This window comes from Scleropages formosus, chromosome 23 (assembly GCF_900964775.1).
Source record: "Scleropages formosus chromosome 23, fSclFor1.1, whole genome shotgun sequence".
In the NCBI taxonomy this organism is placed as follows: Eukaryota; Metazoa; Chordata; class Actinopteri; order Osteoglossiformes; family Osteoglossidae; genus Scleropages; species Scleropages formosus.
This window is the reverse complement of record NC_041828.1, coordinates 14,083,442-14,101,461: the sequence shown is the minus strand read 5'-3', so window position 1 is coordinate 14,101,461 and position 18,020 is coordinate 14,083,442. Positions and strand designations below refer to the sequence as shown.

The 18,020-nt window shown below is 46.6% G+C and overlaps 1 protein-coding gene across 1 annotated transcript in view; it reads right to left on the bottom strand.

Annotated features, from left to right (window-relative positions):
• Positions 1 to 18,020, bottom strand: part of dync1i1a (dynein cytoplasmic 1 intermediate chain 1a) — a 50,237-nt gene that overhangs the window by 18,943 nt on the left and 13,274 nt on the right. The window contains exons 8-11 of the mRNA XM_018731837.2: positions 7,607 to 7,699; positions 5,240 to 5,402; positions 4,789 to 4,888; positions 4,522 to 4,647 (exon numbers count right to left, since the gene is read on the bottom strand). Of these exons, the coding sequence (XP_018587353.1) occupies positions 4,522 to 4,647; positions 4,789 to 4,888; positions 5,240 to 5,402; positions 7,607 to 7,699 (482 nt within the window). The remainder of the gene's footprint in view (positions 1 to 4,521; positions 4,648 to 4,788; positions 4,889 to 5,239; positions 5,403 to 7,606; positions 7,700 to 18,020) is intronic.

The following is an 18,020-nucleotide window of genomic DNA, read 5'->3' as shown; positions in this document are numbered from 1 at the left end:
TTGCACTCTCATCTGTTTTCCATTAACAGTGTTGTTCTGCAATTCCTTTCATTTAAAAAAAAAAAAAACTTTTTCCAGGCCAAATGTTGTAAGAACAAATTCTGAAGAGTTTTTAGTAAAATGTAAGCTATATTTGCATTTAATTATATTAATGGAATTTTTCTGGCTAGAAAAACACTCAAGGATCACCCGTGATGGAAGATGGCAAGGGAGAAGCGGATTAAAAAGGAACACACTCTCTCCATTGTCACCCTTCTGCTGAAAACGCTAAACCCATTTGTCAGAGAGGGGGAATTACTGTGTAACAGACAGTATATTCACAAACGGAGATCCGATGTCTCCTCTCCAGCACCACAATCATATGTTTTTCAGTGCGGCTTATCAGAACCAGATGGGCCGCACTGTCTTCCAATGGCATCCGCTTTACGACGCCCTGCGGATTTTGTCACCGTGTGGGTTTGGCAGCAGGCATATGAGCCCATATCTGTGTTTCATGGAAAAAAACTCCAGGCAGAAAAAAACACTCTGTTCTGCCTTCTTAGACATTCAAAACACTTTTATCATATTTTTTTTGCTGAACAGGGTAACGCCAGCATAGGTTCCTGATCGGTGCAGACGGGTCACTTGCTGCTGTGGTCACATTTTAGGGTCCATTTGAGCCCAGGGGTCTAATCCATCGAGAGGAATTCGCATCATCGTTATGTTAATGGAGTCATAAACATGACGGTAATTGATGTCGTTCAGTGAAATAATTTCATTAAGAAAGCACCAACAGCAAGTACTGAAAATGTGAAAATAGTGTTTCGGAAGGATGACGTTTATTTTCACAATTTCTATTAACTGGAGCCTGTTTCGCCGTGAGACAAAAATTTAATCTACTTGGTTTCTCAGCAAAAACTGAATAAAGCGTGTTTGCGCTGCATTTCACAACACTCTTCGCATTCAACAAAGTGCTTTTCTCTTTCCTTTTTTTCGAAACCGAACTGCACGAGTTCATATTTTTAAACATGAGAATAAATCCCATTGTGTCACCAAACCCTGAAATGGATTTTCTATTTTTCATTCTCAATGGCCTTTTGAGTAAGTTTTTCTCCAAGCCACAATTTTCCAAAGTTTTGGTATTTGGAACATATCGGGAGGAGTCATCTTCAGAAAAATGAACAGTATTAATAAAAGAGCGTGAACGGCCGTGCGATCTGACTAAAAGGAGCGGGCTTGGGTGGTTAGTGCACCGCCAGTGATGTGGCGTGATGCGGCCCACTTGAGAGGGGCTGTGATGTTTCACATACAGCAGCGCCCGCGCGGCTGCCCCACCGCGCCGACCCCGGCGTTACCGCGCCGTCAGGGCTCCGACGGTTTGCGGCCGCTACCGCAGAAGGTTCCAGCAGGAGACGATGGGGGAAGGGGGTGGGGGTAGGGGGGGGGGGGGACACGGAGCGAGAGCGGGAGAGGGAGAGAAGTACACATGAAAGAATCCCTGCGGCCAAATCTGGAAGGGGGTTCAATGATGCCGAAACGCCCTCCGGCCTGCCAAGAAAATGGAGAGCGTGTGATTGAAGACACGGGAGGGGAAAAAAAACGTGAGGAGGTGGCATTTACCCCAGAAAAGCGCGGTTTCAGGGTTAAGTCACAGAACATGCTCGCACATTACAATTCATCTGATCCCAGGATAACAAGGGAAGGAGCGAGTGTGTTTATAACAGACTCAAAGTAAAACAATATCTCCAAAGCCACGCGACCCTTTTATCCCGTTCCAGCGAAAAGTGTGAACCGCGTGCCAAGCGATTATGAATAGGATCTGCTGCTTTTTTCCCGCAGCAGTGTGGCACTGCCCCAGGCGTGGGGACAAAGCTCTCAGCCTCTGTCATTCCCCCCTGCAGCTTTTCTAGAAGCTTCTCCGGGAGCCATGTGTGTAAGACTGTCCTCCCCCGGACCTCCGAGGGTGCGAGCCTCACCGCTGTAGCAGGGCCCTCATTTTCACAGAGAGAATGTGGTGCCCTTGACAAGATTTGAAAGCCTTTTATCAATAAACGAAATAAAGCAGCATTATTTTACGGCATTTAAGAATTCTGAAACAGAAGTGTCTGCCGTTTCAACATAGCTTTGCCTCCAGCCACAAATTCCTCTAAAATTCAAGAGGTGTCGGAGGCTAAACTAAATAAGCAATAAGCTCACAATCTCAATATTACATTAAAATGCAGAGAAAGAAAACTAGAGTTTGCTTTATTTTTAATACAACACAAAAAAAAAGACTCTTCCCACAAAAGGGATGACTGTTTAGAACTGTTCTGAGAAATCATTATCTAAATTAAAAATTTGCTAATGTTGTTTTGTAAAACAAAACAGTGCAAATAGTTGGGAGATGCAAATGAGTCTGAATTGCTCCCTGGATCATTGGACCGTTAAGATAATATAGTTTGTCATTTTGAGTATGTTTTCTTTATTTGTGCAAATGAACCTGAGATTCATGCAATGTGAGGCCAGATTTTGAGTATAATATACTGGGGTAGGGTGTGTGTATGCGTGCGTGCATGTGTGTGTCTGCGTGTGTGTGTGTGTGTGTGTGTGTGTGTGTGTGTGTGTGTGTGTGTGTGTGTGTGTGTGTGGGTGTGTATGTGTTTGTGTCTAAGAACAGGAGCACATGCACTAGTATTCCATGTGTGTGGGCAGGCATGTGTGGCTGTCTGGATTAGGAAGTGGTACGCCACACTTTTTTATTGCAAAAATGTATTTATAAAAATGTATAGCGCAGCCCTCCCAAGCTGCCATTAAACCTCCGAGATGTTTACTTAGACAAACTGCACCATTTGTAGCGACTTGTAGTGACTACAATTAGAATAAAGCACCATATCAACGTTTTCATACAACAATCAGGGTCTGCAATTTTAACAGATCTGTAGTACAGTATTACATCCAATATTGCTGTTCCACAAGAATCTTGAAAGATTAACTATACAGTGTTAATGTCTTATTGATTTCTTAATTCTACTGAACGTGAATGACCAACATCTCTCTTTTCGCTTCATGTGTGATCATACTCATTTCCTACATTTTGTCAAACGCAAGCTGTAAGTGTTTTCAAATTGTCTTCCTAGGTGTATCCCTCTGGAACCTGTTTTTTAATCGAAATAAAGCTCACAGTTCATTGAATGAATCACATCACATAGGACTTCCTATTATTGCTTCAGCAAGAACCTCATAAAATGATCTACACTTTAATATGCATAATGTAATTATTTATACTGAGCAAAAATATTTTGACTGAAAGGAATGTTTTTGTACATCTAATAAGGACATATTGCACATAAGACTCACTTCTCTATTTAACTTGAATGTTTATGCAAAAATTTACTTTAACAAAGGCTATGCAAAGCTGAACTAGCTTCAAGTGACCGTTTGAGAAAAGGAGTAGAAGAAAACCAGCTCATACCCCGTCCTCTCAATTCCCCCGAGCTCAACCATGCAGAAGATGTGCTACGCTACAACTGACACTCACATTTTGGAGAGAACCCTGAATAGTAGCTCACTGATGCTGCTCTATAGATCTCTCACTGGATGCTGATGCAGGTTTGAGGAGCCCCTCAGAACATTTGCTATGCCGGGGGAAATTTGTTCACGGTTCCTGAAAACATGTGATTCGTAGGATCCGTCCCTACCTCACTATTGACTCCGCCCAACTACTTGTCCAGGCCATGGTGACTTCCCGTCTGCACTACTGTAACTCTGTCCTGTGTGGCCTTCTCGCTAATGCCATCAAACCTCTGCAGCTTCTACAGAATGCTGCTGCACGAGTTGTGTTTGATTTGCCAAAGCGCTCCCATGTATCTCCTCTACTCAGCTCTCTGCACTGGCTTCCTATAGCTGCTCGAATCAAATTCAAAACCCTGGTTACTGTGTACAAATGCATCAACAGAACTGCTCCTAGCTATTTACAAGACTTAATCAACCGGTACACCCCAGCCAGGCCCCTTCGCTCATCTACTTCTGCTTGCTTGGTGGTCCCGTGCACGAAAGGCAAAGCTCGGAGGTTCTCGGTTCTGGGTCCGTTGTGGTAGAATGACCTTGCCCTGTCACTCAGAACTGCGGAAATTCTGTTTTCAAGAAGGGTCTGAAAACTCACCTTTTCCAGATGCACTTTGCCCAAGATCTCTTCAGATTGTCTATGGTGTAACTGTTCACCCATCGTAACTCCAGAAGCATCCCCACATACAACCTTTATTCAGCCACTACTCTGGCATTGTACTTGCTCATTTGTGTATCTTATAATATTTAAAAAAAAAAAAAAAATTGGTGGGGAGGTATCGGGATTTGTATATCCTGTGTCTTATGCACCTACTCGAATGATGAACCTCGATGCAGCAAGTGGTAGGGAACAAACTAGGTTTGCTTGAGACTTTCATGTCTTCAGCTATGTCTCCTTCTCTCAATGTAATGCGTAAATTGTACTGAGATGTACGCTGCTTTGGACAAAAGCATCTGCTGAATGAATAAATATAAATGTAAATGTAAACATTTGCCTACCTGACAGTGGAAAATGTACTCCGGAGTAGTCTTTTTGAATTTCATGTTCCACACCAGTGCAACACCGTCGGGGTCATGAGGAGCATCTTCATTGTTGTTGTAGGAAGCCACCATCAATTCAGGGTACTAAGAATAAATATTATTATTATTGTTGTTGTTATATATTATTCTATTAATAGTATTAATAAAGTATGCCCATAAGGGAACGTGGCCTTACTGAAATGAAATTAAACAACTACATGATGGTGTAACATCTCAGGGGAGTACCTGTGGAGACCAATCCAAACAGGTGACAACCCTGTGCTTGGACCAGTGTTCATCACAGAACAGGCGGTTGAAGGACAGATTGGACCCAGCCTGTAAGTCCCTTGGGGTAGAAAAACACTAATTACCACCGGTCTTGAGTACCCAGATCTCAGGACTCTGTGTGACACACCTATTTGAGGGATTAAAGACCACAGTTCGAACAATGTCACAATGGCGTCATTTGGTCGGCTATTTTCCGGCAAATTCCAGGAGATCAATAAGGTGAAGAGGGCATTTTTGGTGAAATACAACAGTGGTGGGAACAGCGGAGGAGGCGAGAGTGAGCCCAGCAGTAGGAACCATTTCAAGAGGACCTTCTAATGTAGAGCTCACGCCTGTGGCTACAAGGAGATCTACGAGCCCCCCACCCCCACCCTTCCCACACACGGTGAGCCGCAGCGGCAGCGCTCACCCTTCCTTGTCCTGCAGGTCCTGACCACTGTAGTCGAAGAATATGTGGGAGTCCTCCGCGAGGGCACGCTCCGCCACACGGATGCTACGGTCAAAGAAGATGAGGAACTCCTCTGAGTGGAGGATCTGCTGTTTCTCCTCCTCTGTCAGTTCCCTGGGGTGCACTGAGAGACATGCATGTAGAGTGGGATGCCAGTCACATGAGAACACTTCAGGCCAAGCTCCAGTTGACAAACATATCATAATCGTGAAATATGAGATGTCACCCATGAGTGCTTTGCCATCATACGTTCATTGTATTATGCATAAAATGTCATTTTTTTGTCTACATTTTTAACTGAACTCATGTCAATGTGATAGATCCCTCAGATGACGTCCAAAATTTCCATTTTCATTATATTCAGTATCTTAAGATAAAATTAAGTCAAATATTAGTGCAAGACAGCAGCATTTCCATGATTCGGTGGCCACAACAGGAAGCACGGCGAAAAGGAAAATGATAAAAAGGATAAGGGAGAAAAAATACTAAACATGTATAAATTGGGCAAAATAATGACTAAATATATAAATAAACACGGAGAGCTTTCAGCCTCTCTTGCAATCATGATCTTGCAGCAAAAAGCAAGGCTTGGCTATAATTTGGTCCCATTTCTGCAGCGCCATTAGGAGAGCTCCCCTTTGATCTGGGCTCTATGATTCCCTCTGCCTTCTCCGACAACTCGCGAAGGAAGACAAAGGGCTGATCAAAGTGTTTTTCCAAGGCCCAGTTAGATGCAGTGGGCCCGTTGGGCTCTCTTGGGCCTCGGCCGACAAAGCCCGATTCTGCAGAGAACTTATTTACCATGCGCTCACACAAAGAGAGTACTCTGTGGCCACTTTGAAGGCAAAAGGGGAGGTCAAGCGACACGTTTTTAATCGGCCCCGACCCCCAGGATGTCACAGAGCCAATAAGATCGGTGTTCGATACGGCAGGTCACACGCGAGTGACCGCTCGCACGTGGGACCATGAGAACACGATACCGACCTGCGATGAATGCAACTTGCTCAGGATGCAAATAAACGTCAGCAAAGACGGTCGCTATTTCCTTATTTCAGAATTCGAGCATCCAGCTCAAATCTAAAAATTGCTTTTCGAATGTTCTGACTAACTCATTCTTTGCATTAGACTGAAGACATTACAGAAGAACACATGACAAACGCAGCTCTCACAGACTCTAAAAGGGGAACACACGAGGAAAATTGAAAAGAAGACAAGAAATTGTTTCCTCTCTGGCATTTACTTTCACGTGGTCCAATACGGCCAAAACTAATTTTACACTGAATCATCTTGGTGCAAGATGGAAAAAAACTAAAATAAAGTAGTGCCTTAACTTAAACAACATTTTTATTAATAGTACTGCAGTTCTCCTTGGCAGTCTTTTTTCTGTAGTGTATCTTTTCATCATTGTAATAATTAACCACTACAGATAAAAACTGACTATCTATCTATCTATCTATCTATCTATCTATCTATCTATCTAGCACAATTAAAGAGCACACACTGGAGTCAAACATGGCTGATTTGGGTTATGTGACGGATGAGTAGGCAGCTCTTGAAAGCCGGACTCAGTCTCTGCATCCTGTCTGATCAGATGCCCAGAACTCGCACGAATGTACAGGAATGCAATGTGACTCATCATAATCCTGTTATCCGGCAGCGGACAATTAGAGGAGAAATCCAGCCAGTAAGAGACACAGCCGATAGAGTCTCCCAGGAGCACCTCTCGGGCCGAAGGTGAGCTTTCCCCGCTGAGAAGCATGATGGGCTCAAGAGCTCTCTGCCACCGTTCACACTCTGAAATAGCCCAGCCAGATGTGTTACTTGTTCACTCTCTGGCAGACGAATGGCTCTGCAGCAGATAATGGATAGTGTCCATTTCATATTTCTCCTTAGTGGCATCAGGAGCTCTAATACATCCAAAGTGAAACACATACATGCAATGGCCAGCACAGAGGGAAACTGATTTCCCGTCAAGATTAAGACTTAAAATGGCAGGAAAACATCTAAAACTGCATGATGTACATAGCAAACTGTTGTGTGCAAGGAAAACATATTCAGGGAAATGTAGAATTATGCTGTTTGCAGGCTGTTACTTTTTCATGGAGCGTATCGCATTGATTTGAGCTTGGCTGTGAGAAGTGACGTGGGCTTTCTGCTCATCGCCTGTTTGACGGGTGTAGAGTAAAGGCTCACAGATCCAGACTCACAAAAATATAAGTGACGAATCAGGGCCTGGAGAAGATCCAGCCTGAGATAATGGATGGCAAAGCCCGGGTATGGCACGAGCACTCAGCCCCTGGCAGCCTCTGACAGCCTTCACCTCTTTACCTTCTTTAGAGTGCTGCTTCTCCTCGGCCTCCTGCTGCTCGGGCTCTGGTCCAGGTGTGGGATCCGTGATCTCCTCCTCATCCTCTTCTTCATCTGAAGAGAAACAGCAGCCGTGTGAAACACCCCCTCCCACTCTGACTCCCACACCAGGAGGTTACAAAGACGGATAATAGCTCACAGACCCCTTCAACCTGACAAATAAACACTCAAGCCAGATGGGCTGGGGGGCGTGCAGATTCTCTCATTCAGCCAGAGTCCGGCCTGTGAACTATTTTCAGACAAAATATCCTGTTGTTATCAATTCAAACAGCGCGGTGACCAGAGGGCAGAAAACTTGTCCATTTTAAGGTAAGGCATTGTGCGTGTGATGGGACACCATGGAAACGTTGGGCAAGAACATCAAGTGCACGTTATTTACTGTATTTCAGTCACTTTTAAATATCACTACAACACTGTTCTGGCAATACAGTAAAAAACTGAGGCTGATGTTAATAAACCCCACTGATGTGAGCATTAAAAACATAAGTCAGATGACAAAAGCGGAACCTAAGGAAGGGGAACCCGGACAATGCATAAAGACTTATATGCTCAAAGTTTTATGTATATAAGCACCTTCCACTGAACCCCGAATTTGGCTACTTACTCTAATACAGAGCACAGGCGCAGCAGGAGGCAGCCAAGGGCACCTGCCGAACATCCACCTCAACGCCCCCATCCCTCCACACTGGCCATGTGTACACATAAACCCCTAAGCCCCCTCTGGGACCCCCCAACCCCACCTGTCTCGCCGCCACGGCAGTGAACGGCTGCATCGGCGCAGGCACCTGTAAAGAGGGTCCCGCAGCTCCGCACTCCGTGCGTTGGGTTCTGGCCTCTGCGGGACTGTTCTCGAACTGACCCTCTGTCAGAGGTTAAGTGGCCGGGGGCAGCCTGACGGCACGCACCCAGTTTGGAGCAGGAAATGATTTCATCGCATCGGGCATGTCGCATCACGCGCGCAGTGTCGGCCCACTGCTTTTAAAGTGGCTCAAGATGGGATCAAAGCCTGACAGACACTGAGCCAAGACTGAAATTGAATGAAATATATATATATATACACACACACACACGTATATATACTTATATATTTTTTCCATTTCAGTCTTGACTCAGTATTTGTATGCTTAAAGTACGCAGTATATAAATGTATACACAACTGACAGCGTTAAGCTGCTTACAGTGATTTTCCTGATTATACGTTCACTATATCAATCTAGGTTAAGTACTTTGCTCAACAGTATTGCAGCAGCAGATGGGATCTGAAATGAACTATTTACCTATTATATTATTACTGTTTTTTTACGTTGAGCTATATTGTAGTAACTGCATAGCGATAAAACAAACACGGTCACAGAACAAGGTGATTATGATTCTCTCCCAGACTGTGGCCGAATGAAAAGCAAGAGTTCGGGACTCTTGTATTCCACACTGTAGCCTCATGACTCCCATTCTCTCAGTACCTCGCAGCCAGCCCCTCACACGGGTGGCAGGGCGGTAAAATGTGCCGTCCACCTGGAGCTCTCGTTCCTCTTTCCTTCGCCCCAAGGCCTAGCGGAATCTCTCCCACATCCCCACCCCCGCTGCAAAGCCCCCAGCTTCCCAGAGTGGCGCGGGCCACTCGCTCTGATTTAGAGCTCAGCTGATGCAATGTGGTCGAGCCCCAAAAAAAAGCGGTTTGGGCTGAGCACGGCTGAGCCTGCACGCCAGTGACCGGAGGAGCGCGGCCCCAGACGGGCAGCCGGCCAGCCCGGCCCCAGCCGCCACTGGTTCCTCCGTGGCCCCGAAGCGAGGGAGGCACCTCGCATACGCACCCTGTCGTACTCCGGTCGTCCGCCTCTGCAACGGGCGAACCCGCAATATCTCTGCGGAACGACGGAAAATAGAACATAAATTACAACAGGGAGCACATCGTTTGGCTGTCTCCAGAGCTCGCCAGAAAACCGCCTATTGTGTGGCCCATGTTGGGGGCTTGGCTCTGGGTGCAACAGAGCTTTTACTTCCAAGCCTCCAGCTCCTTCCTGCGGCGGAAAAGCACGACTCGACCTCACGTGACCCCCGGATCCCGAGGGGACGCTGTCAGCGTCTGGCCACGGCGCAGCGAGGAAGCTCCAGCGCGGCATACGGTTGCATAAATACATTTTCTGAAGAAAGACGCGACGCCGCGGCTGCGACCTGCAGGCTTAAAGGAACGCGAACCTAATATCGAGGCGAAATTTTCCGCGACGATCTTTGGCATCTCCGATTTCAAAGCATTTAAAAAGGGCGATGGCACGACTTTGAGGCCGAGCGCCGGGCTTCTCGCGCGCGAGGCCTCGCCGCCGCGTCTTTTCGCCCCTCATGGGCGGCGCACAAAATGAAAAGCGACAGCGCTAACAAAGTTCATCGTGTCTGTCAGTGCTCATTTGATCGACGCACATCTCCGTCACCCGGCAGTTAATGAGAGCTACTCCGCGGGACTAGATATGAAGCGGGTGCTCGCTGGGTCGTCTGATGAAAGGCGACCCGCCGCAGCACCTCGCCCGGCGCTCAGGAAGCACCGGCAGCAGCGGTAATAACATCCCCCACCGCTTCTCTGCAAAACCAAGATCCATCTCCTTGGTTTCCTCCCGCTGGCAGCGCCAGCTCGGATTGTGCCTGTTTCGCACCGATCCCCTGCGCCCACCTGTCAAAATTGGGTCCCGACATGCCACAAGCTGCAGCTCCCCCTCCATATTTCCCAGCGTATCCGTAACCTCTTGTTTCCAGATGCACACCAACAAGGGTTAGCAGGATGATCGTTCGACAGGGAACCTCCAAACATCGTTGGCCGCTGACAGCACTTGCAGCCACAGTAACGCAGACTGTAACAAACCCACCGTTGGCACTGTCTGCAGTATAGGAGCACATCGGGATCGGGGGCTCATCGAAAGGGTCACAATTAGAAGTAGTGGTGTCCCAACGGTGTAAAACGGGATGGGTTTGCACAACACTGCAACTAGGCTCTGCCGCAAGGGCGCAACAATAGTTCCTCCCTGCGGTGCTCGATAGATCCGTTAGAAAATGACAGCTAATACTGCGTGAAAGTGTGTGTCGAGCACAGGTCTGGAAACCTCACGCCTACGGTGTGTCAGCGTGCACCGGAATGCGGCCCGCAGATGCGCTAGTTGCTGAAAAACTGACGCCGACACCGACGGATTCCACCGAAGGATATGACACGGGCTGCACGAGGGAGTGTTGACCCGCGGGGGGGACACCCCCCCCCCAAGCATCCTTCCACAGTTTCATTCTGCAGGGCCGCAGGCATCCCAGGCGGGCATGGAGTTGATTAGGCGGAGATCCCCTCCTGGAAGGAGAGGGCTGGCGTAGTGCAATGAGGTGGGGGGCCGCTCCCTGACTCTGCGGTCTGCTGCAATGCAGTCTGGGTTGGTGGGGGGTGGGTTGGCAGCGGTGAGGGTTTGCGGGGTGGTGTGCGTGTGTGTGTGTGTGTGTGTGTGTGTGGGGGGGGGGGTCGTCGGGTGGAACAGTCCTCACTTCTGGGCCAGGGAGGGCCACGATCTCGGCTGAGGAGCTTCCGTGGGAGGGACCCATCCCCAACCGGCTCACCCCCACAACCCCCCTGGGCCCCGAACCATGAAAGGGGGCCCTTAGACAGCGGGTGCGCGGCAGTCTGCAGACCACAACAGAGGCTCAAGGAGGAGGCGGGCGGGAGACTTGAAAGGGCACTCTAATGCAGTCCTGGCACGACACGCTGCATCTCAACAGCCGCCATTATTCATCGGGGCTCTCGTCCTACAAATGAGCAATCTGTCCAAAGACAATAATGTTTCCTCTCATATTGTCTGCTTCGTCACACTGTTTTTGTGCTCGCCGTACCCCCCGTTCGTTGTGTGCCGCGGCGAGGGACACCTGTGCTACCCTAGTTAGTTCTCCAAATGTTTTCCGAAGCAGGTCCGCAATTATTTGCAGAATGCATAAAAATGCAAACAAAAAAAAAGTCTGATTTTCTAATAAAAAAAGAGCATCAAAATGACTGAGTTTAAAAGAAGAATAGTTCAATTTAGCAAAAGAACAAAGTTCATTTAACTCATTCAAACTGCAAATATTAGGCACCTCTCCAAATGGAAAAGGTAACAAGTTATTTAACGTTTTTCATGATAAAACTTTCCCTTTTAAATTCATTTATGCAGTTTATTCTAAAATGATCCGAATGTTAAAATAGCTGCGACACGCAGACCGCTCAGACGTGCATCAAATAAAAGCAGGGAAACAAACTGGCCGCGATGAAGTGTCTCTAGAGCTGTTTTTTTCATGTTTAACCCCTTTTACGATATTTAGCCCTGGGCCATTAGGAGGTCGTTCATAATTCAGCTGCGGAGTCGTGGCTGGGGAGGTGCACAGCAGGCCGCGGCGTACACGCGGGGCAGCTGGCCAAGCCTGAAAAGACGCATTGTACCCGCGTCTCCCACTCCGCGTGCTGCCCAGCTGACCAAGGGCAGAGAAGAGCACCCCCGCTCACGGCTCCTCACAAAGGTCATGGTCATACCATCTAAGGAAAAAAAAAAATGCTTCGAGTGAACAACAACCTGATTTGTTTTGTCTCTCAATCAGGAGCCTCCTTGACACTTCCAGTACCGATTTAAGGGCAAATCCCTTAAAAGGTTTTTGCGAATACGGTAAAAATAATATCATATGTCCCGGTTACTGTCACAGTTTTCATTTTTATTAAAAAAAAAAGCACACTAGACGAGAGAGCACGGCTCCTTTTCTCATGTCTTTTCCGATCACGTACGGTCGGTGGGACCATGGACAGTAACAGAGTCGGACAGCAGCTCTGTTTCAGTGGAGCACCGGCGCTCTCCGTCCCCCCTGGACTGGTCCCCGGTGCCAAGGATGCAGACTCTCACTCGACCAGAGGCAAAGTGGTGACGGCAACAGCTCCGCCAGGGGCCGCGTGTGTCCGAGAGCGCCGAAATCACTCGGCAGACCTCAGACGTCCCGAAAGTGCTGCGAAATAACCGAAACGTTTCATCTCAGCACTAAATCTGTCAAGATGCACTAAACTGGAGTCCTATGGATTATGCATTTTTACTCTTATTCATTTACGAACTGCTTTTTTTCCAAAGCGACTTACAAAGATTAATACCTAGCATTTAACTGACACCTTTACCCAAAGTGACTTAGAGTAGGAGACACACGGCGCTCTTCTTCCCACAGCCATTCACCCGTTTATACACCAGAACGGTGTAACACAGAAACTTATACACACATTACAGGCAGTTCAGCTGAAACGCATCTCTGGACTGTGGAAGGAAACCAGAGCACCTGGAAGAAGCTCAGGAAACTCCACAAAGGCTAACTGGAGATCAAACCTACGTTCAGCCACGCAACCAAGGGAAGTTGAGGCACCGGTGCTGCTTGCACGCATCAGGTATGGTCTAATCTGCTGTATATAATGTGAGTTAAGCAGCGAGGAAGCTCTGGCAACCCCGGGGCACCTCCAGCTGTCCTTCCAGGTATTCGGAGCTCTTTCGGCAGAAGGAAAGCCTGTCCTTCGGAATGATCAAAAAGAAACAAGCAAAGCGGTGTGATCTTTGCTCTCCACGGCTCCTCAGAGACAGGAGGAACACCACTTTGTTTGGAAGTGTTCACTCGATGGGGATAAAAAGGGTTTTGCTCTGAACAAAGGTTAAGTACCCTGTCAGATCAGCGGGCCCTTTGAATGTCACCACGGACTGATGGTTTCCACTGCAGGGCCTGGTGGGCCAAAGAGTCCGAATTAATACGAAATATCCACGCAGTGCTGCGCCTGCACTGCGCATAAAGCGCATTCTCCGCCTTCGTGTACCGCTGTATGCTCAGCTCAAATTGGATTCTAATAAAAGGAATGAAGAAGCAACAAATAACCCTTTATGGCTGTACTGTGCTAAAGTTTAAACTCAAGTTTTTACTGTACAGAAAATGTACGGTAGCTCAGATAGAGCCCGTGCGATAAAATAACAGTGAATAATCAGGAAATTAATTGAAAATGTCCATTATGAGCCTTCCAGGGAAAGCCACAAAGCTCCCAGGAGGACGAGCGCAATAAAGCAGAAATGCGGCGCAGAAGGGAGGCGGGCGACCGGTGCCAGCGGACCTGGAGCTCTCCCAGCGGCACGGCGTAAAGCCCACTGCGCTGCCCGCTAAATGCAGCAGCACGCAGTTAAACCTCATGACTTCAAACTTTCCGAACACGTCGGTGCGAGTCCTTTGCCCGTACCAAGCCGAGAGCTTCCTGCGAATAAACAGAAGAAAACCCCACGCAAACATGTGTTCTTATGGGGGTTTCGGTCCATACATTACCAGTTTATACGCTGCACCGCATCCCTTCATTTATTCCCTTCATGGAATTTTCACTTACTTATTTAGCTCTTTGTCCAAATCACCTTGTAATGTTGGGTTTATGCACTGAGCTACTTACACTGATTTACCCTTTAACACAGCCAGCCCTTTTTTTACTCTATCAGTTTAGGGTAAGTACCTTGCTCAAGGGTACTACAGCAGGAGTGGGAGTTGAACCAGAGACCTTCTGATTTTATGGTGACAACTACACTGATTGTAACCACTATGAATGGCTCCTACTGTTACATTTTGTTTTCCTTTAAAAAAAAAAAATTGCCATGCGAGCCAGTGAAGGAAAGAAATGACCGGAGAACAATAGGGAGGGTATGTTATTTGCTGCCAAGGGAAGATGAAGACATCGTGTTTGCGTGCGTAGATGAATGTTGATATTACAAAACAATACACCCCATCTACAGTAGCAGGTGGTGTAGTGGTTAGAGCCTCAGCTTTCCCTCTGAATGAGCTGGGTTCAAATCCCACTTCCTGCTGTTGTACCCTTGAGCAAGGTACTTATCCTATAATGCTCCAGTAAAAGTTACCCAGCTGTATAAATGACCATGCTCCTTTGGAGGAAAGTGTCGCTAAATGGAAACATATAAGTTCCTTCATAACAATGTTGAAAGGAGGAATATCTTGCTAAATTTGTTTACAGTGGACATGATGGTAATGATGGTGGGGTTTTGTTAATTCACAAATTGTCCCACAGTACCACAGAGTGTCATAAGAGAAAGCAGACATTGCTTAATACTGGGAGGGTATTGTCCAGAGGTCTCTTTGGTTAGACTGCCCCCTCTTGGTCATCTGTCATATTACAACATGAAAAATTAAAGAGCTCAGCCAAATAAGCTTTGCTGGGCAGCAGTAAAATTAACCTCATTTAAAATTCCTTGAGGGAAACAAAACTGAGTGCAATGGTTATAAGAAAACCATTGTCACATGATGCAAATATGTATTAAACTAAACAAGGTTACAGCGAAAATTATGAAGCTGTTCCGCAGTTGCTTTACAGCGCTGCTGTCGCCAAATGAGGGAACTGGAACTGAAAAATATGTAATACACCACAGGATGTATTTTCTTGGAAAATTAAAAGAAAAATGCAGCTCTACATGGCGCTTGGCTGTCTACCAGGAGCTGTTTGTACAAGTGTGTGTCATTCAGGACTCAGAGATGCGTGTGTATTTTCAGACAATGCACAAAGAGGCAAAGGAGTTCAAGGGGGCAGACGGCAGACCACCCAGGCACACTTGGGCTTCTGGCCTCTACATTAAAATGCTGTAGGTTAAACTGGGGACCCCCAAGTTCATCACCAAATTTAAAAAAAAATACCAAAGTGACCAAAATAATGTTTTCTCCAATTTTTCGCCCACATCAGATGGCAAATATTGTTGTAGTTATATGGGTCGCATAGATTTGCCAATAAAAGGCTCATGTATCTTATTATACAGTGGTAAAAAGAGGAAAATTGCAATCATCTGTGTTCCACTTGGCATGCTTTTCCAACTGTGAGACACATTTTTCTTCTGATATCAGATTTTTTTTTTTTGACTGATATCCCTTCTCGATCCTAACCGCTGGGGACTGGAGACTCTTTTTTCAGTGAAACCGGAGTCGATACACTTCTTGTGAGAGCAATGTGAGTCAAAGTGGAACGTTTTCTGGGCAACGCATTGACTCTGCTGCAAGCTATTAATTCTGACCATGTGTTTCGGAAAAGAACGAGTGTGACAGGACCTTCTGTCACCCTTGCCCCCCCAACCCCCCCAACCCCCCCACTGCCAAGCACACACAGCACAGCCAAGCGGCCTTCTCACCACTTGAACCACATGGAGGAGGAGCAGGAGGAGGCTGGTGATCATCAGAAGGACACTGACACCTACAGCGTCTGCTCTCATGTGAGATCAGGAACAACAAGGTGCTCCAAGCACTTCCATATGTGCTCTGCTATCAGGAGGTGCAGGGTGGGGAGGGGGGGTACAGTGGCCCACCGGGGTCTTGGAGAGCTGGAAATGCGGTAGGGCAGCCATTAAACACAGAATGCCATTGCCACCCGGCCCCAGGGACACACATGAACTCTCTGGCCTGAAACACCACCATTAAGCGAGCTGGGTCTCTGCCCTTTCCCAGCTGTCCTCATACACTTTTAATTCCTATAACCTTTGTCACATGTGTGAAGAATGACATGTGGTGGTTCTATATGCTAAAAAAGGTTGTTCCCAAGTTTAAATTTTTAAAAAGTTATTATTGGCAATGCCAATGTCAACATCTTTATTATTGTTCCACCGCATTTGGGACTCTTACCTAAAAGTACGCACTAAATTAAATACACAAAAGGAAACTATTGCGGTGGGTTCACTAAAGCACAAACCAGAGGCTGGAGATTTAAGAAGTGCAACAATGCTATTTTGATGTGGAATTTTCCATCTGCAGATTCGCAGCACCTGGTAGCCAACTGGTGCCTATCCAACCAGCGCTGAAACCATGAATATTCACTCCCTGGAATCCATTACGTCTGAAAAACTCCTGCGAGATTTTTTTTAGCATTACAAACCACCACCTATTGCCCCATACTGACCTCCCACTTGATGTGTATATTTCATTATAACCAAAAGTTATTTAGAAGCCATGCATGTGGCTGTAAGTCAGGGGCATAACAATTTACCAAACATATTTGCAATGGTACTCGGTGGAGCTATACTGTGCACAAGCACCAGGTGCATAAAGAAGGCTTTCTTGAACCCTGGTTACCCCCCCGCGCTCACGTTTGTCGTGCCTATGCTATAAATACCAGTAATTTTTGTTTTTATTGTTATCAGCATAAGTCCCCTGTGGGTTAGATTCATATGCTAACTGAAGTACTCATTAGTCGTCTTGTTCTCATTTTATAGACCAAACCATTTTTATTGACTTTTACCCTTAGCCATTATCCTCAGGCTAAAGATTTAAGAAGTGCAATAGAGTGGCTGTATGAAATCGAATATAAGTTAGTGTCCGGCACCCAACACCTAGTTCTGGATTGACCCTGCTGGACTATGGCCGTCTCCAACCAAAAGTAAAAAGTCAACGTACAGCAATAATTTACAATAGCCTAAATGGTTACAATGACAGCCACCCTAAATTTTTACTTTCATTTGAATTCTTTAAGGTAACTGCCCAATTACTTTCCCATTAACAGAGCCACTAAATGCTATTTCAGTGCTGAATTTATAAACTGTGAGTACTGCACTTTCTTCCCCTAAAAAGAAAAATATGACACATAAAATAAATATTTCCACAACCAAATTACTTCACCACGATGTTTCTAAAATGCAAAATATATTTCTTAAAGTTTTTCTCACTGAATACGATCTAAGACTAAATGAACGAAAAAGACCACTGCTGGAAAGGCCATGGCAATTTCACGATTCGCTCTTGCACTTTGAACAGCTTCATTATGGTGTAACGAGTGATTTCATAGGGAGTGTTCGCTAATTCCTTGCAGATTAGCACTTAAAACTAGGCTTTCTTGCAATTACGAGCTATTACAGGTCCACTTGAAGCAAGAAAAAAGTTATTCCTCAAGCCCGAGTCAGTGAGTCGGATAGGAGACCCTCCCAGAAGAGCCGCCAATGGTAATGATGCAGAAAAATACCCCAGAAAAGCAAGAAAAAAAAAAGCCTCCTTGACCCTGCGAACTTCTAACCTCGCCGAGGTGGTTTGCGCAGCAGTGACACCCAAAGCAAACTGTAAGGCTGCAGTACACATGCGGTTCACTGACTACAATTACAGCTTTAATATCATAACTATTGCAAACAACTCCCGTGGCGCTCCAGACTAAACACGCACGGCGATGTGTCCCATTAAGGGCCCGGCAGACTCCAGCCGGCAGGACCCGTGCGGGCCCAGGATCTCAGCGGCGGTGCGCGTTGAGTCTGAACCGCAGCCAGCGGGACACCGGTCCAATCCGACCGGGCACACAGGCCGCCGCTCGGCACGAAGTTTACAGCCGAAACCGATATTTATCTCCCGATGGAAATCAGTA